At 39.8% G+C, this 24,343-nt stretch overlaps 1 protein-coding gene across 4 annotated transcripts in view; it reads left to right on the plus strand.

The window, feature by feature from the left end:
- The window catches only part of slit1a (slit homolog 1a (Drosophila)), a 91,572-nt gene that overhangs the window by 52,193 nt on the left and 15,036 nt on the right, over positions 1-24,343 (plus strand). For 2 of the 4 annotated variants that reach the window (XM_046843236.1, XM_046843238.1), the window contains exons 9-24: positions 212-359; positions 7,325-7,396; positions 10,480-10,551; positions 10,791-10,862; positions 11,059-11,202; positions 12,444-12,607; positions 13,490-13,513; positions 16,194-16,338; positions 17,033-17,107; positions 17,197-17,340; positions 17,553-17,696; positions 17,984-18,150; positions 19,088-19,220; positions 20,982-21,050; positions 21,184-21,255; positions 21,396-21,467. In XM_046843236.1, coding sequence (XP_046699192.1) covers positions 212-359; positions 7,325-7,396; positions 10,480-10,551; positions 10,791-10,862; positions 11,059-11,202; positions 12,444-12,607; positions 13,490-13,513; positions 16,194-16,338; positions 17,033-17,107; positions 17,197-17,340; positions 17,553-17,696; positions 17,984-18,150; positions 19,088-19,220; positions 20,982-21,050; positions 21,184-21,255; positions 21,396-21,467 — 1,717 coding nt within the window. The remainder of the gene's footprint in view (positions 1-211; positions 360-7,324; positions 7,397-10,479; positions 10,552-10,790; positions 10,863-11,058; positions 11,203-12,443; positions 12,608-13,489; positions 13,514-16,193; positions 16,339-17,032; positions 17,108-17,196; positions 17,341-17,552; positions 17,697-17,983; positions 18,151-19,087; positions 19,221-20,981; positions 21,051-21,183; positions 21,256-21,395; positions 21,468-24,343) is intronic. The other 2 variants (XM_046843237.1, XM_046843239.1) reach the window with 1 other exon arrangement.

Consider the following 24,343-nt stretch of genomic DNA (forward strand, 5'->3'; position numbering starts at 1 on the left):
GAGATATATATATTCATTTATTTGTGTATATATTCATTTATGTGTATATTTAATCTTACGCCTTAATGATTTGCGGATTGTTATTTACCATATTCAGCTCATGTAGCCTAAAAAAGACAACTTTCTATATGAAATATGTTGTATGGCTTCAAATGCATGTCGGCACAATAAAAGACAGTTGCTGACAGTTTACCTTGTCTAATGTTTGCAGGTCATTCCGAGAATTCCAGTCCACAAACATGTAATCTTGCTTCTGGTTCCTGCCCTGCCATGTGCTCCTGCAGCAATAATATAGTAGACTGCAGGGGAAAAGGACTTACCGCCATTCCGGCCAACCTGCCTGAAAACATGGCTGAAATGTGAGTATATAGGAAAAATATATTAAACAGCAAAAAAAAAAACTAAATATTGTTCGAATGTGTCCAGTGAACCGTTGCATATGATGAAAAAAGAAAGCTGTTAAAATTTCCTGTCACTGTTTTCATACTTAGAATCAACATGAATTTTTGACCACCTTTTGATCTGCGTCGTTATTAAGGCAATTTACTGGCGTAAGGAACAACACTTCGTATTTTATAAACTTTATATTTTTATTGAATCTGGCGTCCGATCACAGCTTTGAATTGGACGTGCGTGCCCAAAATGATCCCGTGTTTAACACAAATAGTTTATAGTGGTCCTAGCTTTTTAAACTTCCCACATTTAAACAAAACACAATGTACATATATCATCTGCAGGGAGCCTGAGCATCTAACCATTCCCCTTTTGCCCTTTTCATGCAGCGGACATATGTGAACAATTACTTTGAAACCGACAGTGGCTTATCTGCATGCAGATGTCGCCTAGGACACGAAGGCCATGATTACGATAACCGACTGCTTCTAGGAAATCGCGTTTGATAGTATCTTGATATTATGCAAGGATCTACATATCTCTCTTTTTTATTATTATTATTTTTTTTTTTTTACATTTGCATCTATAGGAAAATCTGCACGCTAAATATTTGTATTTTTGTGTTTGGACTTGGTTTAGAAATACGAAACACAATCACAAGTTATGACTTCTAGAAATGATAAAAAGGAACAAGAAATACAGATGGCTACATTCTACGTCCTGCAAATTAAACCATGAATATCTCTTAACAGGAAAACGATATGCTGTAGTACAACAGATTGTCAATAACAGTATATGGTACCTGTAGAAAACCGTAGATCTTTATTATGAAGTATTATGGAAACCGTAGCATTTTAATGTTAGAAAGGACAGTTTAATTGATATTTGCTACTAAGTCTAGAATTGCGTAGAATCTATTATAGAAATGAAAATAATAATGATAATAATAAAAATCATCATCATCGTCATCGTCATCTAACTAATATAACATTCAAGCCCTTGTTTAAGAGTTTTTGAGTTGCTGAGTAGCTCCTAATTTTATAACCAAAAATGACTGTAAAAAACTGTAGAACGAACATTACTCATAATCTTACATTCCAGTGCTCATGTTAGTTCTCACACTCCAGTGTTCTGTATTGTTTTAAAGAGGATAATCACACTTTTAATATCACCCAAATGAGGATGGGTTTCCCTTTTGAGTCTGGTTCCTCTCAGGGTTTCTTCCTCATAACATCTAAGAGAGTTTTTCCTTGCCACAGTCGCCATGGCTGCTCATCAGGGATAAATTAAATTCAAGTAGCTAGTTAAACTGGCTACCCGTTATACAAACCAAGTATTAAATATAATACCTTTGATGGATTGTATTTCCACTAACTAAAAAAACACAAAAATTCACAGAACCCCTGGCACTGCTTCTGAAACTGCTGGGATTCGCCAGATCCCACTTCAACAACTAGTCTAAACAAACCCTTACATAAGAATTTGTAATATAAATCTAAGCCTTAAAAATGTAATGAAGCCATTTTAAGCATGTCTTATATTAATGCAGCACATTCTCACCCCACGTCGTCACATATCGACGCTGAGGACGTTGCGTCCGACGACGTCCACATCCGACGCCGAAGGTACCCCTTCGCCGCCGACGAGAGACGGTACCTCCCTTCGCCGCCGACGCAGATGGATGGGAGCCCCTGTGCTTCGCTTTTCAATGCAGTTCGCTGTCCTATACACTTAATAATTTATTATCTATCATAATAAGTGTATAGGATTAACTTTAAAATTTTGATAAATCCTGAAGATGACCATAACCCTAACCCGAACCCGAACCCTAACCCAAACCCTAACCCTAACCCGAACCCTAACCCTAACCCGAACCCTAACCGTAACCGTAACCCGCAAATGGGGTCCCGTCCATCTGCGGCGAAAAGCGACGCGAAGGGTTTCCCGTTCCTCGGCGTCGGATGTGGACGCCGTCGGACGCAACATCCACAGCGTCGATATGTGACGATGTGGGGTGCGAATGTGTTGATTAATGACATCCTAAGTTGGATACTTTGTAAATCTGAACTGGACTTGGTGTATAATTGGAGTCTAATTCCCTATTGTGTCATTATGACAGAATACATAACCGAATAACAATAACGTTTCACAGTGTTCTTTGTATGGAACTGCTTATGTTGCATTGGTGTGTATCAGGACGAAAGGGAATTGTAGGATTTGGATCTCACTCACTTCAAGCTGACTCAAGCTGTGAACATATCCATAGAGCAGGGTGACCATGTTAGCAGCTCATTCATCCATCCATAGCCCAACTTGCACAAAGGAAACCGTCAGGCTGTTCTCACAGTGAGGAGATGCTATCGGCAGGCTAATGTGGCCTTGGCTCGCTCTCCGTAGTTTTTTTGGCCACTAAGCCCCGCTGGACCTTTCGCTTTTATTGACGTAGCACTAAAAAATGCAGAGTTGATTAAAATTTGGTTTGACTGTGAATGTTATTAGCTGTGTGGGGTCAGACTGTGAACATTGTAGCACATCTTGTAATGACATTCAGCTCCACTGGAACTAATAGAACGCATTAGATAATAATGTAAATCTCATAACGTATTTTAATGTGTGAGGTGCAGTGGTGGATGAAGTACACAAACCATGCGGTTGAGTTCAAGTTGTAGGGATACGTGACTGTGAGCTCACCGAGTGTTTGTTCCAGGTATCATGACAAAAATAGAGATACACATGGTAATATTACTTCAGTAAAAGTAAAAGTGCTCTTTCACTTGAGTAAAAGTACAAAAGTATTTGCCTTTAAATGTACTTAAGTATCCAAAATACTATGATTTTTTATGGCTATAATGTTCCTATTATCATTTTTGTCACATGACTCTTACTTAATCAACTCGGATTGACTCTAATGTTACTCTTAGCACATCAATCTATTACTAGAATGATATTCATGAGCACTGATTGATATCTATTCAAATTATCGTCCTTCTTTTCAATGATTTTTAAAAAAAATCTGCAAATAAGGCCATAGGTGTTGTGGCAAGTTCGAGTCAGTATTTATTGCTGTTGAACTGATGCTGAACTGTATGTTGGTGATAAGTAGATACCGCAACGCGGCAATCAAAACAAGCTTGCGCTCGACCCTGATTGGTGGATTGCCACGTGTTTGACCGGTTAAGTTTTTATCCGGTTGTAAATAAAAAGGATCGACTGATTTCACAAAATGTAAAGTAAAAAGTAAGATATTTGACTTTAAAATGTAGTGAAGTAAAAGTCTCTCTAAATGTAAATACTTCAGTAAAGTACAGATACATGAAAAAGCTGCTTAAATACAATAACGAGTTACATCTACTTCATTACTGTCCACCACTGGTGAGTCGTAAAGCCTGAAACGAAGGGAAGTTATACAGGAAGTAGAGACCTGTTTGAACAGCTTTATCACTGTGTCTCTATTATTTTAGAATTTTACACACACTTTTTAATATTTTGTATGAATCACACATTTTTAGTCAAATGAAAGAAACTCTTCTCATTCCATATCATGGAGGCTGAGGGCAGGGAGGGCAGTGAACTGATTTTTGCATTTTGGTTTACTTCAGAAAACATGTTTAAAAATACATGCACAAAATGGGTGTTGCTTAATAACCCTGACCCATTTACAGAACCTTGGCAACAATGTTCAGAGGAGGCAAAAAACATTCCCGGGAGCCCAGAAGCGGGTGTTCGTATTTGAAATAGCGCTGGTTTTGTCTGTAAAGTCCTGTGGCCATCTTGACACAGGTCGTAACGTGATAATACACACTTCTAAAGACAGAGTTAATTTTTCATACTTTTATGTTGCTGTATTTATGCTGTATGTACAAAGAAACCGTGGCTTTGTGCCAATATTTGTGCATTTAGGTTGCATTCAGTCAGGTGTATCTACTCGTACTCCCAATGTAGCATATCTCTGTCTCAGGCCTCCTGTCTCAGCACTCATCCATAGAGCTCTAGTGAATTTTCTTTCCCTCAATGACCTTGAAACATTTTCCCTCTTTCAAAATAAGTTATGAAAGCATGTACTATGATATATGAGGCTGATATAGTATTTCGTTCCAACTTTACAGCCTTGTCAGTTTGTTTCCTTTTTATATATCGACCTCCAGCCTACCATCATCATCATGGTTTCTTCAGGACTGCACCATCTATACACTCTGCTCCCCAATCTTTATCCATTTTTTACATGATTCTCTTCCTCTTTTCTTATACAATCATTTTCAATTACAGCCGGACAGCCACGCTTGCTCATGGCCTCGAAACAAATCACAGAAGCCCAACAGTCATTATATTTCTGTTTCCTGGTCTGGGCCTATGTGGGAGTGTGTTTGTAATGTCTATGATTACTGCAGATTGGGGGTTTCAAAAGCATGCTTTTTTTTTCAGCCAGACTTGTTTTTGACAGTCTGTTGTTTTTTTTCCCCCAGAAAAACTAGCCTTTACTTTTTGCCTTTTGGATACCTCAGCATGGAGCCAATAGATCATTATCAAGTTTTGTACTATTTCTGACAAAGTCCTATCTTTATTTTTTTTTTAAGTTTTCTTGTGTATTAGCGGAACACGATCACATCAAGACAAATCAGGGTAATACAAGTAGCTATCAAACTCCAAGCTGATGAATGGTATGGCATGCATTGATTGTGCTCCCTTGATTACTTTATTCATTCTTATGGATTATTTTCGACGAGTGTCTCTCTTTTTGTCTCCTTTTGATTGGAGGCTTTGGGCAGCTTGTCTGTGGATAATCAATCTAGTCTTTGTGGAAGCTTTGCTCAGACCCGTAATCAATTCCAATCTGCCATTGTATAAGCTTCTTTATTCATCACCTGATCTCCACATTGTGACAGAACTTAGTCACAAAGTATTGATTTGGGGGAAGGGTTGGAAGCTCATGTGCGCAATAGTTATATTCAGGCCAGAGACTCCTAGACAGTGAACCATCTCGATAGAATGCGGTCCTATTAAAACGGGTGTAACATGTCAAGTAAATTAGTATGGATGTGCACTTAGGCTGAAGAAGAAAATAATAATAATGGCTGGAAAAGAATGCTCCAAATCATGAACACCATAGGAATGTGCTTAGCTCTGTCCTGTGGTCTGGAAACATCAGTACCAGAGCAATTTATTAAGCATTTCTTTAATTTCAACTAAATGCATGTTTGAAGAAGAATATCTCGCTCATTTAAAAATAATGCGTCAGTCTTCGCTGCCACCACTGTTATTCCATTAACACTATCAATGAGATCTGATCTTTGCTAAGGACCCACATTTAAACCATTTCTTATTTTTCTATAAGCAAAGACATGCCTCTGTGGTGTAAGCATTTCTCAATTGGGCTTCTGTATGCAAGCGGAGGTACTTTTGTCTGCTCTGATGGTCTAGGTCACTTCACAGCTTTTAAAATTGCCCTTTTTAATAAGGCTTAGGGGGATCAAGGCTTATGCCTTATGGCAGAGGTGAAATGTCTGGTCATTATGCAACGGCTTCTTAAAAAATAATAAAAGAAAATCTGGCCAGCATGCACAGCCACTAATGGGACTCTCGAAATGTGAGAGATATAAACCTTTATTGCGTTCCCGGACTTTTTCCAGCGCAGCTGATGCTGATTAGAGGCGTCCGATTCATAAAGATTCTGCGTAGGGATCACATGCATTTAATAACAGTTAAACAATCTGAATTTGAGCCTCTGGTGCACTCTGATTTGCCATTACACACACTGCACTTAGGCATAGTCAGCCGGTGACATAAATACACTCAGTTAAGTTCAAGAGGATATCAGTAAATCAGTACAAAAACCAGATACATACATGTGGGCATTTCGGTCATAGAGAGACATATATGAAACGTGTATAATCGCAGTAAATACATATTGCAGCAGAATGTATCTGACAGTTTGTAATGACACAAGTGCAGGTGCACAGAGCAAAAGCCGTAGGGACAGATTCTGAACTTGAAACTCGGCAAGATTGATGGTGAGGACTGATTGTGTGTGGCTTAATTCGAACTCTCCTAATGGTTGCCTGTGATGTAAAAAGAGGACAGAACAACTTGTGGTTTCTAATGATGCCAGCAGTGTAGAGGGTTAAGTAATCTCAGCTGTCTGAGATTTTAAAATGCTCAGGGTCATTGTTTTGGCAAAACTGAAACTTTCACTATATAAGTCACGTGGCATTTTCTGTTTCTCAGCTAGAGCAGGGCCTACCTTTGCATATTCATATGCCTTTTAGCTTTTCATTCTGAATTGAACTGAACGGACAAGAGGTTACATTGGCAGGTCTTATAGATTGGGTGAACAACCATCTGGGGCTTATTTTGGCAAGTTTGTACAAGTGAGATGTTTGGATTGTTAAGCTTAGGTTTAGTTCTTTTACTTGTTTAACCCTTGTACCTCACAATGCATAGCCATAATGCCATTACTACCTCTTGGCTTCTTTGTAAGACAAAGCTGTCAGGAGTTAGCTACAAAAGAATTGTTCATTAAAGAAGTTGCTGGACCTCTTTGCTAACTGGTCTCTCTAATTAAAATTTACATACATACAATTCAAAGACATTCTTGTGGATCTTGAGATTCAAATTAAACTCAGGAAGTGTCTAAGCTGACCAAAGGAGTGAGAGACACGGGACCAACAGTTTCAGCTGAAAATGCAAATGCCCCTTTCTTATTTCAAGCATTTCTATGATTTTCATTGTCATTATCACTGGCTCAATCACTGGTTATTATGTAAATATGATCCAGTCGAGGTCGGGATAACAAGAAGCACCTGACCATTATGCAATCGGGCCGAGCGGCTGCATGTTAATGAGCTTTGTTGCCATGGTGTTCTTTGTTGTCTGGTTTTTCCGACTTCCACCAATGCCCCTGTCTTCTTCCCTCCCTTTTTTCCTCCTTCTGCAGACGACTGGAACAGAATGGCATCAAGTCCATCCCACCAGGAGCATTTTCACCTTACAAGAAGCTGCGCCGAATGTGAGTTTATTGATCCAAAAGCCCTGAAAATGACATAAAAATTACTAACTTTTTTTTGGGGACTTAAAAGTAATTAAGTGTATATAAAAGATATTTTTTTTTTACGTTTGCTCACCACTGTCACTGCCCAGTAAAAAAAGGCATATAGTACTTTAACAGCAAAAATGTCAGCAAGTCGAGACAATTCTAGTTTTGCATCACCAGTGTTAATTGTTAATAACTGTTAATAATTGTTAATAACAATTGTTAATTGTTGATAAAGAAAGTTATAGGCATTAGCATTCTGCATTAAACTTAAATTATATTGTGCCTTTTTTATACCCAATTCGCTTTTGGAAATCGACACAAAACTTACTAAGAGACAAAACTGTGTAAAAACAAACAACGGAACAAAATTCTTCTAAAGCAGTTGCTATAATCAAACATCAATACATCACAGCACTGACGCCTGAGTAGCCCCGAACACTACAAGCATTTATTCAGAGCAAACTTCCATGCCATCATCCATAGCAACAGTCATGTCAAATGTGATCCAGCCACTGTCAGAGAGACCTGTTCTTGAAAAGCACTTGGAAACCTAAAGGAGGCCAGGGGAAATCCACCATGCTTGGGGCTGGAGCTCCACCACAACCAGCAACCAGTGGACAGTAATAAAACAAAAGACAGAAGTAAAAACATTAGAAAGAAAGAAAGAAAGAAAGAAAGAAAGAAAGAAAGAAAGAAAGAAAGAAAGAAAGAAAGAAAGAAAGAAAGAAAACACACTCATGTTAGCACAATTATACATAAATAAAGCGCTTTGGGATATCACCTGTATTCCATTAAATCCTGCCTACTTCTTTTAATTGCTTAAAAGTGGCTACAAATTGGACACTTGAGAAATCAGAGTCCAGAGTAAACAAGTGGAAATTAAGAGGCATAAATTTCCACAATGCTTCCACAATCTGCCTTTTGTGAAGTGGACTTTTGGATAGTAAGAGCTTTATCATGCATCTGAGATTTCATCGTTGCTAATTTATAAGACTTTTGGCAATAAAAACCCACCCTTGAGTTTATTGGTAGATTGCTGCCTCAGTTTCTTTACCACCACCTACTGTATAGAAGACCCAAGCACAGTTCACCAATAATAAGTCAGTCAATCAATTAGGGAACATGGCATTTCTCTAATTACTGTAAACAAGTTACAACAGTTCATGCTTAACTCACTGTAACACTGCCGAGAAGGATTACTGTCCATGGGAGGACACTCATACCATCTCAGATGGAATTCTCTAGACTCAATGGCCTGAATGACCTAAAGCACCAGCCACATCCACAAAAACCTTGGCTTTTGCCTAGTTTTGGCTCTCAAATAGCAGCCGTGGGAAGAAGGAGAATTTCTTTTTTGCTATTTCAGAAACCGCTCACTTGTCCTTCAGTGATTCATTGGCCAAGTAACCAAGCAAGTCATGGCACTGCTTAATCTGTGTAAAAATAACACTCACACATTTTCCCGCCTTTACCCTGTCTGCTTTTTCAGCTGTCCCACTTGCCATCACAACTTTTCACCAAGCTCAAAGAGTCCAAGTGATCCACTAATGGAAGGGTGGTAAAGAAAAGGTTTGTTCCTCAACATTCCTGTTGATACAAACCACAATCCAGTTTTAGAGTTGTCTGCCGACTTCATGCACATCAGAGTTATGGTCATCTTCTTGTTCTCTTAGTTGTAAAAGCCTACACTATATTGACAAAAGTACTGGAACACCTGACTTTTCCAGCCATATGTGGTTCTTCCCCAAACTGTTACCAACTGTAGCATTCAATTTCTCCATCACTTGAACAAACCTGTTCCAGCATGACAATGCCCCTGTGCACAAAACAATCTCAATGAAGATATGGTTTACATGGGTTTGGGTGGCCTGCAATAGATCTCTGACTTCAACCCTATTGACCACCTTTTGGATAAATTAGAATACTGACTGCACCCCAGACGTCCTCACCTCACCTACATCATTAGCTGACTTTACTAACACCCATCTACAAACATTTACATTTACATTTGCGGCATTTAGCAGACGTCCTTATCCAGAGCGACGTACAAAAGTACAAACATCAAACATCTACAATTGCACTCCAAAATGTAGTGGAAGATGTTCCCAGAGGAAGGGAGGTAATTATAAAAGCAAGTTATAGGAGGAACAAAAAGCACAAATAAATCTTATGGTGAGGTGTCTACAAACATCTGTCCATTTAGTTAATTTGTGTCTTAGATTTAGACAACCTCTGGCTAAGATGCAGGTGATTGGCCAGATCAAGGACATATCATTCACCCTCCACAATGCTCAGGAACTCAGACTGCAGACTTCTGCCTGGAGATAAACTCCCAATGTACTTCAGATCATATCAATTTAAGTGCCTGGGAGGAACCACAATACATCATCTAAGTGAAAAGCACATATTTGGCTGCAGGACTCAATACCACACGTCTGTAGTTGATTTGAACACATTCAGCTGATTTGTGTTTTGCGATTGTTACATAGATGTTCATTGGGAAAGAGTTGGAGCATTGTACAAGCTTTTCTTTTCTTCTGAGACATATTTGAAGCACAGTTAGAAAATCCTCAGCAGCCCTGTCTCGTCTAGGAAGCTCACAGTACAAAAGAATGCCCACTGTGGTTTTGACAGAGGGCCATGAACCTGTGGAGTTTGTTTAACTGTGTTCCAGTATGAAGGAAAAACCCTTTGCCTTTGAAATATCCCACCTCATCACTCTACCACTGGGCAGACAGGCTGAACCAGCCAGAAACCATGCCCTGGACAACTGCATCCTCAGCCAATCCACACAGCTCACTGTGGGTAGTCACGTAAATGGGCGCAGACAGAGTGACCCAAAAATTCCCCTTGCCTGTCAACAGGAAACTGATCAGATGGAGTGGAGACTTATGTTTTATGGGTGAATGGTGGTGCTAGGGAATGGGGTTTACAAGGTCAGAGCACTTGTGTCTGAGTCTGTTACTCTTTCTTTTGAATTATTTTTCTTTCTTATTTTCTGCAGTTCTTCCTGTCTCATTTGCTTATCCCCCCCCCCCACCCACCCCTATTCACAGTGACCTCAGCAACAACCAGATCTCAGAGATTGCTCCTGATGCCTTCCAAGGCCTGCGTTCCCTCAATTCTCTGTAAGTGTGTGTTGCGTGTCAAAATGTTTGTGTTGAATTTAACCAAAAGACTTCGAATCATGTGGAGCCTAGATCATCTTTTCGAGAATACACATTTGAAGCCATCAAGAGCCTCTCCAAGAATCTCAGCCTGACAGTTGAAAACAGTTACACTTGCTTGATATATCAGTACCATATGCCTCAGTCTGTTCGATTCAGACTTCCGTTATTACAAATACTGCTTTCTGCTTTTCCTATAGGGTGCTGTATGGGAATAAGATCACTGAGTTACCCAAAGGAGTTTTCGATGGGCTTTATGCCCTCCAGCTGCTGTAAGTTTGACAAACTTGTGGTGTCTTCATACATGTATAAATGCCATTAACCTTAAGGTATTAAGCTAGAAAAGCTTGCAAGCTTACTCAATTAAACCAATTCAACACTTTGCGCTTAAATGGACCTTGTTTTTTTCCTGCTCTTATCAGTCAGTTTTTTTTTCTCTGTCTCTTCTTTTTTCTTTTCCGTCCCCAGACTACTGAATGCCAATAAAATACACTGTGTCCGTGCTAATGCATTCCAAGACTTGCAGAATCTTTCCCTGCTGTCTCTCTATGACAATAAGATCCAGACCCTGGCCAAGGGCACCTTTGCCTCACTGCGTGCCATTCAGACGCTGTAAGTTCCTCCGTACCTTACATTCTTCCCAGTTTTCTTTCCTTCATTTGATGTCTTTTTTTAGGTTTCAGCAACCACAAACATTTCAATGTTTTGGCAGTCCTAACTCCGACAAGCGAAGGCATATACTGTTGCATTTTTGCCCAACAAGCTGAAAAGCTGAAGTGCCCCTTTTGAATATTTTTTCTAATAAGGTGGCCACCTTAATAAATGTATTGGCACATTTTGTTTACCCCTGAAATCTTATCTCTTAATATTTAATGGTATCGGGATGTAAAGAGGAAATCCTGAATCATTCCTACTGGTAATTCTATCATATGGAGACTCAAACAATAGTCTGTGTTCCTCCTGGAATCCCGAACTGCTCCATAAACCAAAAAATATGAAAAACAATACCCTGAGGCCAACACATTTTGAAATATTCACATAGTCTGACATGCTCCTTGGCTTTCTTTGATAGATACACTTCTACACTAGTGCTAGCTGAGCAACCAGTTGAAGATGTGTATCTGAACTGCAGGCAAACCCAAACATGACATGCAGGACATGAAAGATTTTCTTTTTTTTTTTTTATGTTTTCTCGTCTCCATACCAACATGCATCTGTAAAGTCAGTAAAGCATTCTCGGTGACATTTAGAAAGAAACGCCTTAATGGTTGTTATATTTGGACTGAATTGTGAGGACCCACTATAAGATAACCTCTGGCCCCCCCGTTGTCCACTGCTTTCATTGTTCTAGATTTAGACACAGAGCTCATATGACCGTGGCTGCATGGTTTCTGCATGTGTAGCACTCCCGGCTACCGTGTACCCTCTCATTCAACTCTTAGGCAGCATGCTGGGAACAAAAAAATTTTTTTAACAGTTACTGGAACAGTGTTATCGGATTACCTTAAAGCTGAAACGGTCCCTAGTCACCACATTCTTGGAGTTAACCGGCCATAGTAAATACAGATTTAGGATAGTTTAATGGTTGTAGAGAATTATTGTAATGTTTGCTACCGCTAGATGCAATTGAATAGCTTTAATATGGAAAAAACAACCACGAATGACGTTTTCTCTAAAATCCTCCTCAGTAATGCCGGCATTTTATTAAGAATCCTTGTGTAAACATACAGTTCTTGTATTGATTGCTTTGAAATATTGGGGGAAAAGATCTATAAAGATTTCCAGTCTTGTTCAGGCAAAGTGCTTGTCTAGCCATTAATGTTTTCTTTTTTTCCCACCCTTGGCCAATACAGTCACCTGGCCCAGAACCCATTTATCTGCGACTGTAACCTCAAATGGCTAGCTGACTATCTCCGTGCCAATCCGATCGAGACGAGTGGTGCAAGGTGTGCTAGCCCACGTCGCCTTGCTAACAAGCGCATCGGCCAGATCAAGAGCAAGAAGTTCCGCTGTTCTGGTGAGCTTTTGCTTCCTTTGTCCTATTCTGGTCAATCATGGAGCTTTTCATACACATTTCTATCATCTTTCTGGTCACTTTATCATGCATTCCAAATCGTGCTGGAACCTCTAAGCTAAAAACCAAGTACTAAACTAAACTGCTAATCAACTAATAATCATTGCACTTTTTCCCATGAAATGTAATCCACTCAGTTGGTGGAAGACGGAGATTTGTGCTTGTGCTTCTCTTCCAATCATCCCTGGATTTATTTGCACATTAACATAAAGTGTCCCAGGTTTTAGAAACTGATATTCCCAAACACTGAGATTGAGGCGTTAATTTTCTCATTGACGTACACACTTGAACATGCACGTAAACACAAGTTCCTTCTGCCTTTCGGCTTGAGCATCTTAGAAACGCACGAGTGTCAGAGCTTAGCAGCCTGGCACATATTTCCCCAGTGGTTTTTTTTTTCTAACAACTGTCTAATCCTGTCTGAATGGGCCCATCCCTGTAAACGCGGTCTCTGAGTGGAACAGCTGCCAAACATGCTCTTATTTAGGGAACAGACGTCCTCAGACCTGCCCTTGCTATTCACAGAAGCCTGAAAATTACACAATTAGCTTTTCCTGGATTTACTTTTAATGTCATTAAATTCTTAACTACAGAGTTAGAACAAAACACAACAAAAACGCTTCGTGCTAGACGAGAGCAGTAATGATTTTGTTTTTATTTTGTTAATAGTAATCCTATTCGAAAAGAATTGTTCAACAGGTAAAAACGGAAGAAAATGACGAGATGAATTCAAACTCCTGCACCCGCCCTTGCCTGGGTCTAATACATCCATTTAACTGTACCTTACTTATGTCATTGCTTTTTTTCCTTCTGTCTCCATCACAGCTAAAGAGCAGTACTCCATCCCAGGTGAGTGGGCTTCAACATTGCTTCCTCTTCTCTTTCGCTTTGTCATTCTGTTTCATTTTCTTTTGCATTAGTTTCAGTGATGAATGTAATCTTTAAATCCCTTTTAGAAAAGAAACATTTATGTATGTCACAATAAAGGGAAAGGGGGATTTAAAAAAACAAAAGGGTGGAGGTTGTACTTGAGATTCATATCTAGAAATGTTTCCGGTTCCTTTCACCTAAACACACTTTTATGAGGAGCAGTCATGCAAATAAAATGAAAAACTGACTTTGGCAGAAGGCTTTAATGGAAATTTAAGGAGTGGAAAGATCAAAGTGATTCATGCAGTATCTGTCTTCCTCTGAAAAATAATAAAAAAAAAAAAAAAGAAAAGAGGTCCAACCCTGTCCTGAAGAACATTCTTTTATTAGATGAATAATAGGAAAAATTATGTCATAAGACAAAGTACCTGAGGCTTGATACTTCCAAAGCAAATGCCATAAAAATACCTACACGGGTTGCACCACAACTGGCTGTTTTCTTTCCTCTCTCACTTTCTTTTGACTCTGTCTCTTTGCCATGCTAAAAGTTCTAAAAGTTAAACAGCCCCAGGAAACCTGAAATGATCTGCGTTGTAGATGCTTGTCTCTTTGAGTCACTAGGAATCTTCTATGAGCATGCGGTCTTAATTGCAGCACAAAACACCAGTGATGAACACAGGAATTTGCCACCCATCTGGAAAAAAATAGAAAAAAAAAGATTTCAAAGAGTTCTGCCGACTTTATTGTTTCCTGTTTAACTCATTTGTCATTATCCTAACAGGAAACGCTGCTTCCACCAGTCTCATCCGAAAGCAGTCACTAATGCAGATCATTAGTGTGCCTAAACTTCCTGATTCTGAGCGTGCTCTCAGGGTGAAGCCTTTGAATGGAATTTAGAGCAAAATGTGACTGAGCATCTGATTATGGTCGATGTACCCAAATAAAGCGAAATATGTTAAATGTCAAAACAGACTGTTTTGGGGGCAGGAATGCCATGAATTTGGAACTGGATTTTTATTTGCTGGTTTTGTGTTCCTCAAAGAATTATTCCCTTAATTCTACATTTGTTCCAGTTCTGTGCTGTTCCCCGCTAAAAGAAAATGTCTTCGAACTGAATTTGCAGGTTGCTCCTTTTTTCTTGCTTTCTGGATTTTGGTTCCGCAACAAATTAGCGTTTAACTTTTCAGCAGATGGATTTGTATGTGGTGAGTAAGAAAGGGCTTTTTTTCTCCCACACGCTGTAGCCACGAGCACTTCGGCTCGTTAACAGCTACCCACAGCCACAGCGAGAGCAATAATAGTGCGCCATCCAACCAAAGCCCACGAAGCTTTCGCTGTAAGTGGCTTCAAGTGGAATCTGTGTGCTTAATTATTTAAGGTTTATTATATAACTAAGTTCAAGCACCTTGGAGCATTACGTCCATCATTGGTGAGTCACAAAGTGTTAGAGAATGGACCAGTCTGCTGGTGGTCCTGTGAACTTTTAGGCTTGCATGTATTGGAGGTGCATCATTTTATTAGATTTTTTTACCTCAACCCCACACTTCTAAAAGACCTCTGACCAACTCCTACTAAGGTCTGACCAATTCAGCCTCTTCCCCCAGTAATCTCACTATATTCTTTACAAAACGTGGTTCTCTTGCTCAAAATATAGTTAAGTTAGCAGCAGCAACACTGATTTAAAGAAAGCGAGAGTGCATCATGGGTGGGAATCCATGAAAGCAAAATTGGCCCACTCTCCACTGTCATTCAAAAAAATGTGCTCATCATGTACTTTACAGCAGTGAAATTCTTTCTTCTCATATCCAAATAACGTTAGGAAGTTGGGGTCAAAGCACACGGTCTGCCATGATGCAGCGCCCCTGGAGTACAGATGGTTAAGGGCCTTGCTTAAGGACCCAAGAGTAGCAGCTTGGCGATACTGGGGCTTGAACCCCAGACTTTCCATTAAATAAATGAAAGCATCTGTACACTTGTGTGCATAAGAAAGCACATAATGTTTTCTGTCTGGTTTGTTCATCTGTCCTGTGACACAGCAGTACAAGCATTAGCTGGCTTTAGTTGTCTCCCCAGGCTCATAGCTGTCATGTGGGGACTAGCAAGTGAGCAGGAATTGGCAAATGACCAAATTGGGGAAAAAAATCCAGTATTGTGTGTCTTTGTCATATATTTAATGATTAAAATCAAATTGTAGATGCTCCTACAATTTTATTTTTGTTGGGTTCCTGCAGGTCCTGTTTGAATGCAAAATATTATACTCTGAAAGAAAAAAAAATCTCAGCCCTTTAAACTTCCGTTGAATTGCTTTGATTGCTCAGTCGCTAGATTTCTGGCAGAACCATTCCCGCATAGACATGCAACATGCAAGAGCCAAACTGCTGCCGTTTCACACCACAAAGGACAGCAGGAAACCTTGACTGGGAAAACACATCGCCTGACACTGAGCTAGGATCTGATAGATGATTCACTGCAGGCAACCAAAGACGAGATGAGCTGAGAAGAAAACTTTAGAATGAATTCGCCGCTAGAGTGATTTAACATGCGAAGACTACGATTTGTCCGGAGAGACCATAAATTTCATCAAATGTAAGGGAGGTGAAGAGAATCGTGTTCGCAAGCTGCTTTGATATGGGAATGTTTCTCATCTGTGTTTCTTCAGGCACAGAGGATTCCAGGTTAAACAACGAATGCAACAATGAACCTGTCTGCCCAGCCAAATGCCGTTGCGAATCCAACGTGGTGGACTGCTCCAATCTGCGCCTAATCAAGATCCCTGAACACATCCCAGCCTCCACTTCTGAACTGTAAGCATTTCTTCAAGGCCGGAAGTCCTATATCAGGGCTATTCATCTTCCCTAACAACTGGCCAAATGGGAAAATCATGTGGATTATACAGACAGAGTTAGACTGCCCTCAACAAAACGCTATTGCACATAAAAAAATTCCAAACTATATTATAATAGATGTTATTTTTTATGCAGTAGTTCAGTTCACTGCACGTTTTAGCAGTGTTAGCTTAATTAATTTCAACCTGAACTCTATCATGGCTATTGTTTTTGATAAGCAGAGGTTTAAGATACTGTAGATATTGCTTCACCATAACCACAGGGAGTGTGGTATAGCTATTATGGTATTGCATACTACTTTTCTATGTTTACCTCATGGAAAAAAAGGTTGAGTAAACTTGCCTGGGGGCACGTACACAACAATTACAGTTTCATGTATTTAATCCCCCGCATCACTACAAAGTCTTGGTCTCGTTCCTGTAGATGATAAATCTCCAATGGCAAAACCCACTGCCTTAGTTTTAGGATGTGGTTTTCTACAGTCATTAATGCTGAAAGGTTTACCCGCTCATCTTTATTCAGACGGGACTCCGATTTGCATGAAATGTTTGTCTCGCCAGCATACCAACAGGCCTGATCGTTTTAACAGGGCTAGCAGGTCTTCTGGCCTTTAACCACCATTTTCTTTTTCTTCACCTTGGTGTCCTTGAAGTCGTCTGAACAACAACGAAATCACTTCTCTGGAAGCTAACGGCGCATTCAAGTCTCTGACGCAGCTGAAGAAAATGTAAGACGAGCCCCCCGAAGCCGCATTCAAACATGTGTTTCAAACTAGCTATTTCAAAGTTTTCTTTGATATTGCCATTTGTCTTGCAGAAATCTCAGCAACAATAAGATTGCTGAAATTGAAGACGGTGCGTTTGAGGGCGCATCGTCCGTCGCGGAGCTCCACCTGACCGCCAATCAGCTGGATTCCGTGCGCAGTGGCATGTTCCAGGGGCTGGAGGGGCTTCGGATGCTGTGAGTTATGAGCTTTTGTGGAAGAGGGGAAAATCATAAAGTGTAAAGTATAGCCCTGAGATATTATACCTGTTAGGTTATTACATAAATAAAAACGAAATAAAAACTCATCAAACTGAAAATCCCTGCGGATAGACCTTTCGTAGGTCTTAGAGCTTTGACGTAGTATAAATGCTACTACATCGCCTAACTGTCGTACTCTTTTTTTCCAGGATGCTGCGCAACAACCGTATTAGCTGCATCCACAACAACAGCTTCACCGGCTTGTACAATGTTCGTCTTCTGTCCCTTTATGACAACCAGCTAACTACCATTTCACCTGGAGCTTTTGACACCCTTCAGACCCTCTCAACTCTGTACGTTTAAACCCAATTTCCACTTCATTTTGCACTTATATACAATTTTTGACTACTTGTTCTTTGGCCTTGAGGAACTTTCTTTGCCCCAGTCATCATTTAGTGTATATTTGGGCAATTTAGACTTAGTATTACATTTCTTGAGCAGCAGTTTAGGAGCAACAGAGCTGGTTTTGATTAGGAAGAGCTGGCTTTGATTTGATGAAGGAAACAGCCTTCAGGCTCCCCCCTAACTCTGACTTTAACTTTTGCTTGATTTGATTTGATATTTTCTGTTCCTGTGGCAGGAACTTGCTGGCCAACTCCTTTAACTGTGACTGCCGGCTGGCCTGGATGGGCGACTGGTTGAGGACTCGCAAGATTGTCACCGGCAACCCGCGCTGTCAGCGCCCTGCTTTCCTGAAGGAGATTCCGCTGCAGGATGTTGCTCTGCCGGATTTCCGCTGTGAAGACGGTAGAAACATTCACTCACTTTCGTCCCAGGACCTCCGAAAAAGCTGAATGCAACACATTAGTGTAGAGCAAATATGATGTATTTTAGGATAGTTAGGTTTTTCCGATATTCACCTCATGGAATGACAGAGGACGTGCTGAATTTCTTGCTTGGTCTTTTTATTTATTTCTAAAGCGATATTGTTTGAAGAGTGTTCAATTTCAGGTCCTTGAGAACCACAGTGCCAGATTTGTGTTTTTTTTTATACATGCCAAATTCACCCCAGGCAATTAAAAGAGTTCAATCAGAATGATGGTACATGGAAATTCTAGGGACCTCCAGGACTGGAATCTGTTTCCATTTATACATTTATTCTGAATCAATACTTGTATTAGGAATGCAAAACAAATACAAATGCATCATTTACAAAAAAAATGCACTATAATATATAAATAATGTGTATACATTCAGTATATATACATGCACATACAGCGTATATACACTGAGAATATATGCAATTTTAAGGGGAAAAAAAGGTCATTTTGAATTTGATGGCTGCAACAGGTGTCAAAATAAAGTTGGGAAAGAGTTATTATTTTAATAACACTTACATTTTCCAGATTTTGTTTTACAGCTATTAAATTCAAAATTACCTTATTTCTTTCCTTAAAATGGTACATTTTCTCAGTTTAAACATTTGATATGTTTTCTGTGTTCTGTGTTCATAAAATATGGTTTTAGGAGACTTGCAAATCACTACATTTGTTTTTATTTACATTTGACACAAAAACTTGGAATTGGAGTTTATATATATATATATGCAAAATATGCACATTCAAGTTAATAGTTTTAATCATGTTACAACCTAAACTGAACACCTTATTGTGTGTGTACATTTTTACACCTCCATGTCTGCGATTCTTTGTATTTACTGACCACTCCGTGTCTCCTAACGCAGGCCAAGATGATGCCAGCTGTTTGCCACGCCCACAGTGCCCAAGCGAGTGTACTTGCCTGGAGACAGTTGTCCGCTGTAGCAACAAGCACCTTCATTCCCTCCCTAAGGGCATCCCTCGTAATGTTACTGAACTGTAAGTCAAAGAGAAGCACAATATTCATTTTTCTGCATTATTTTTTAACAAGAAACTTAATTGCAAACATATGATCATTTTTTTCTGTGCTTGACTAAGCCAGCTAAATCTCATATAGGACTGAAATGTAGCTAGAAAGACATTTTTGCACATGAATGGCTAAATATGACGATATCCGATACGCCCGCTTTCATTGTGAATTTTTCAAAGTGCATGTTTCTTTTCTGCATTTCCTCTACTTCTGAGGCCTGAGGCAACTGGTTTTGCTATAAACACGAGGCCAAGAGAAAATAAATAGCCGCATTCCTCAGAGTGTGGCTCCCAGGAGCTTGTGGAACTCGGGCTGATGTCATTAAGGTGCTCAGGGCCAAAGAACTGCAGGCAAATTGGGAAAGCAATATGCAACTCCAGGGCAAAAAAAAAAAAATGATACAAAGGCAAAAATTACATGATGATAAGTAGGAATGATGGAAACTTGGAGACTTGGAGTACTTGTCAGTCTGCTTTCCCCCTCGTTTGGCCCAAACACTGTGTAGCACTCTTTTCCAAACCATCCTGTCATTTCCAAATGCAGGTGCTTTAACTGACAGTAAGTGCGTACGTTCCAGGTGTGTCCTGTTTTCATCTTTCTACACCTTAACCACAGTCATTAGCCAAAACAGAAAACTCTACACCCCGTCCTGCTCATTTTTCAAATGCTTTTTGTCATAGACAATAGTATGTGACCGGTTCCATTGATTTCACTGAACCCCGCCTCTGCACCAAGTGACACACCCCAGTAACCTCTATTGTGTTCTGGAGTATAAAATACATACGGGGCAGCAGGAGGTCACAATGGGGCACAGGATCCTAAATGCCTTTTGTGTGTGTGTGTGTGTGTGTGTGTGTGTGTGTGTGTGTGTGTGTGTGTATGTGTGTGTGTAATTGAGTGATTGAGTGAGTGAGTGAGTAAGGAATGACACATTCCACACACATGCACAAACAAGCGAACTTGAAAGCATACCGTCATCAATCATTCAGGCATATACAATTCTAGCACACGTATACAAATCTTACATTTTTTTATCCGTTTTTTTTTTTTAATAGCGAATTTTTTGCGTACACTCTATCAGCAAAAGTACTGTGGCACCTGACTTTTCCAAAGTACTTCTTCAAAGTTGGAGTCACACAATTGAAAAGAATGTCTTTGGATGTGGGAGCATTAAATCTTTTTGCTTTACTTGAACTAGAGACACAAAATCTGATAAATGCCAATGCCTGATTGAACAGCAAATAGAGACTATATCTGGAATGGGTTGTTAAAAAAGGACAAGCAAATATTATGGTCAGGGGGTCAACACACACACACACACACACACACACACACACACACACACACACACACACACACACACACACACACACACACACATATATATATATTATCTCCCATTATATTATATATTATCTCCCATTACCTCCCAACTCCCTTTTTCATATATATATTCAATTATTTCAGTACTCAACTGACTTTGTGATAAACAAAATGTCATATGTAAATAAAGTTGTTATTAATGTCATTATCATTATTAATACACACCCCTACTGTTCCTCTTCAGCGTAGGCTAAGCAGCAGTTGCCAAAAAAGGCGGCCTATTATAACACACTGCGGGTGACAGGCTCTCTGAGAGTCTTTTGTTCTGGAAGAGAGAGAGAGATATTTTCTCGCTGACGATATGGGAAGAGAAGTAGCGTTTAACCGTGACTTGCCTCTCTCTGCAGGTACCTGGACGGCAACCAGTTTAGCGCCGTGCCAAAAGAGCTTGCCACCTTCAAGTATCTGCAGCTGGTGTAAGTGTTTCGCATGCTACGATTCCTCCTTCGCTTTCATTCCTTTCTTCATTTTAGTATAAACAGAAATGATCTACGAAGCATGATGATGTTTGAAATGAATGGTCAGTTTTTTGTTTTGTTTTCTTCTCAGTGACCTGAGCAACAACAGAATTAACGCTTTGACGAACTCCTCCTTCGCCAACATGAGCCAGCTTACCACCTTGTATGTATTTGGCATTCATGAGAAAATAGTGCAAAAAACACAACGATTATTTCGTATCTACTTTTAAATGAGTAAGGTAATACCTTGAAGTATTGCAAATCCAAAGCTTGATCTGACCCTGTCCCCTCCTATCTATACAGGATCCTGAGTTACAACGCACTTCGATGCATTCCAACTCTTGCTTTCGCAGGACTTCGCTCTCTCCGTCTGCTGTAGGTCTATTTTCTTTTTTTTAACACAAACACACATTTTAGCTGTGAAGGATCACCTTCAGCTTCAAGCCAGATTCCATGCAACCTCGCTAGCATACAGAAGTCCTGATAAAACCCCAAAGCGTATCATTATTATCAATTTATTATGAAACATTTCTCAACCTAGGTGATTACTGTTGAGAAATTTTACATCTAATTCTAATCTACATCTAATTTGAATATTAATTAGTAATCTGTTTTAATGCAAATCAGCAAAAATAAGTTGATAATGCATGATCATATTAATAATAATAATAAGCAGCACATTATTTTAACACTTTTTCTTAGTTTTCGGGCCAATTCATACCCTGGCCACTATATACTGTGCTCGTTTAAAAGCTATTATGGAAATGAAAAGTAAGGTTGTGCATACGCAGTTCTGTATAAATCCCCCAGGAATCAATGACTACCTGCAGAATGTTCCCTAATCCATTTTTAAGCCAAGAATTACTACTATAATTCATGTAGTGCCCATTTTCTACTGTTTTATTAACCTTCACTCTTCTGGAAAGATGTTCTACTAGATTTTGGAGTGTGTTTGTGGAGATTTGTGCTCATTCATCCCACAAGGGTGGTAGAAAAGGCAGGTACTGATGTAGGTGAGGTGAAGAGACCCGGGGTGCTGTTAGCCTCCACATTTATTCCAAAGGTGTTCAATAGGGTTGAGGTCAGAGCTTCTACAGCAGTACACAAACCATGCAAAATCATATGCTATGTGCACAGGAGCATTGCGATGCTAGAACAGGTTTGGGTCTTCTAGTACAAGTGAATGGAAAGACATCCAAAAATATCTTATGCAATTGTGTGCCTCCAAATTTGTGGTAATAGTTTGAGAAAGAACCAGATATGGCTGGAAAAGTCAGGTGTCCCAATATTTCTGTCCATGTAGAGTATTTATTAGGGTCATTAGAGGTGTTTTATTCCTAAAGACTCGAAGTCGACATTGACATTACAATATACACATTATATAAATGATATTAATTCCTTATGAGTTGTAAATCCATTCAATTCTAGGGTCCAGTCAAATAAGTTAAAAGCTATAACAACTTATTAATACATGTAATAAATCTGTGAATGTGAGTTATGTTTTACGGACCTCAGGGCTCCTCAAATCCTACTTCAAGAACCACTTCCCTGAAGCATATGCAATATCCTTAAAATATACTTTTTTTTGTATTTTTAATGGAATAGAGAGTACAGTGTGATTTCAGGCTGGTTCAGTCCAAAAAAATCTCAACAAAATATATATCATATTAAATATATTATATTTCATATGAAATGAAGGACAATGTATTCAACATTTAAAAAAAAAAAAACGATTTCCTTTTCTAAATAGCCTATTTATTAATAATAGGTGTTACTTGAGTAAAAATGTATATCGAGGCCAAAATCTATATTGTAGCCTGTTATAAGTGTTACAATTTCTCTTGACCTTTCAGAATCAGAAAGGTGTCAGAACCAGAACAGATGTTTTAACAGCACAGTTTGTTTTCTGCGAGTCAAAATGCAGATGTGGGCTCTTTTCTTTCCTTTCATAGCCTACATGGGAACTGCCTGACAGGAGCTGATCCAAGATCAGTGTTCCTACTGAAGTGTTTGACATGGTGCCAGGGGGCTACAAATCAGCCATGGCCCACTTTTACCTTTTTTTGGCCTGCCAGGGGCATGAGTTCCACCTTCAGAAGGTGGCTTGCATATGATCTTATATGCACTTCAATCTGACCTGCGAATTAAAGAGCGGAAACTAAGCAGAGAATGTTGCCAAATCGTGTTTTGAAGACTCTTTTCATTCAGGAGGGGGAAAAGCAAAAAGCCATCTGTGTGTGCAGACTGGGAAAAAGTGAGGGCACTTTGACAGATGGAACTGTGTGTGTGTGTGTGTGTGTGTGTGTGTGTGTGTGTGTGTGTGGCTAGAGGGGCATGTTTTCCAGAATCTTTATATCTCTGCTCCTGATGCTTGTGTGTGAGCGTGTGATGGGAACAGGGGGGAGGTTGTGTTAGCAGCAGACTCGTGACATGTGGCCCTCCAGACATGCGTTTTTACTGCCCGCGACAAAGCCTCGAACATCCCCCCGCTCTTTAACGGCTAAATGTTGCCAAAATCCGATGATCATTAGCAAATACGGTCTCTTTCTGCCATGCCCCGGTTTCTTTGATGTTTATAAATCTGCATCGGTACGTGCCCTGTGTCTGCTGTTCTTTAACGTCGGCCTCATTTGCAACGTATCCCTACGAAGTCCTCTTAAAACTGCACCTACCACCCCCCCACAGTCGCTTTAGTCTGGACCACCCTATTGTCTCAATCTCCGTATTGCTCGAGCAGAAGCAATCACAGTCACAGCAAAACTTTTGATCTCTTTATTGCCAGTCTGATTCTTCAAAGACTTTCCATAAAATATGAATTGCCACTCTTTTTTATATTCCTGTCGTTTTGCTTGAATAACGCGTCGCGACGTAGCTGTTTAACAGTTCGCTTTCAGACTCGAAAGAGCTCACGGGTTCAAAGGCACCAGGCATGAAAGACTGTCACAAAAACAGCACCTAGGTGCTAAAGTGATCATAAAGCGTCACCTTTAACTTGTTTTTTATTGGGCTTGGGGAGAGAGAGAGAGAGAGAGAGAGAGAGAGAGAGAGAGAGAGAGAGAGAGAAATAATGGTGCAGGCCTGCAAGCTTCTTGGATCTGGCTTGAATGTGGTTTTAATTTGTTATTAACAGGCTGTTAATTGGTCTCGCACGGGTCCAGAGAAAAAAATAGGACGTCGATGTGAGGCGGTGAAATAAAAAGAGAGACAGAATGGAATGAGTCCCAGCCAATGAGAGTCATGTCATGGGTCTT

This window comes from Silurus meridionalis, chromosome 28 (genome assembly GCF_014805685.1).
Source record: "Silurus meridionalis isolate SWU-2019-XX chromosome 28, ASM1480568v1, whole genome shotgun sequence".
In the NCBI taxonomy this organism is placed as follows: domain Eukaryota; kingdom Metazoa; phylum Chordata; class Actinopteri; order Siluriformes; family Siluridae; genus Silurus; species Silurus meridionalis.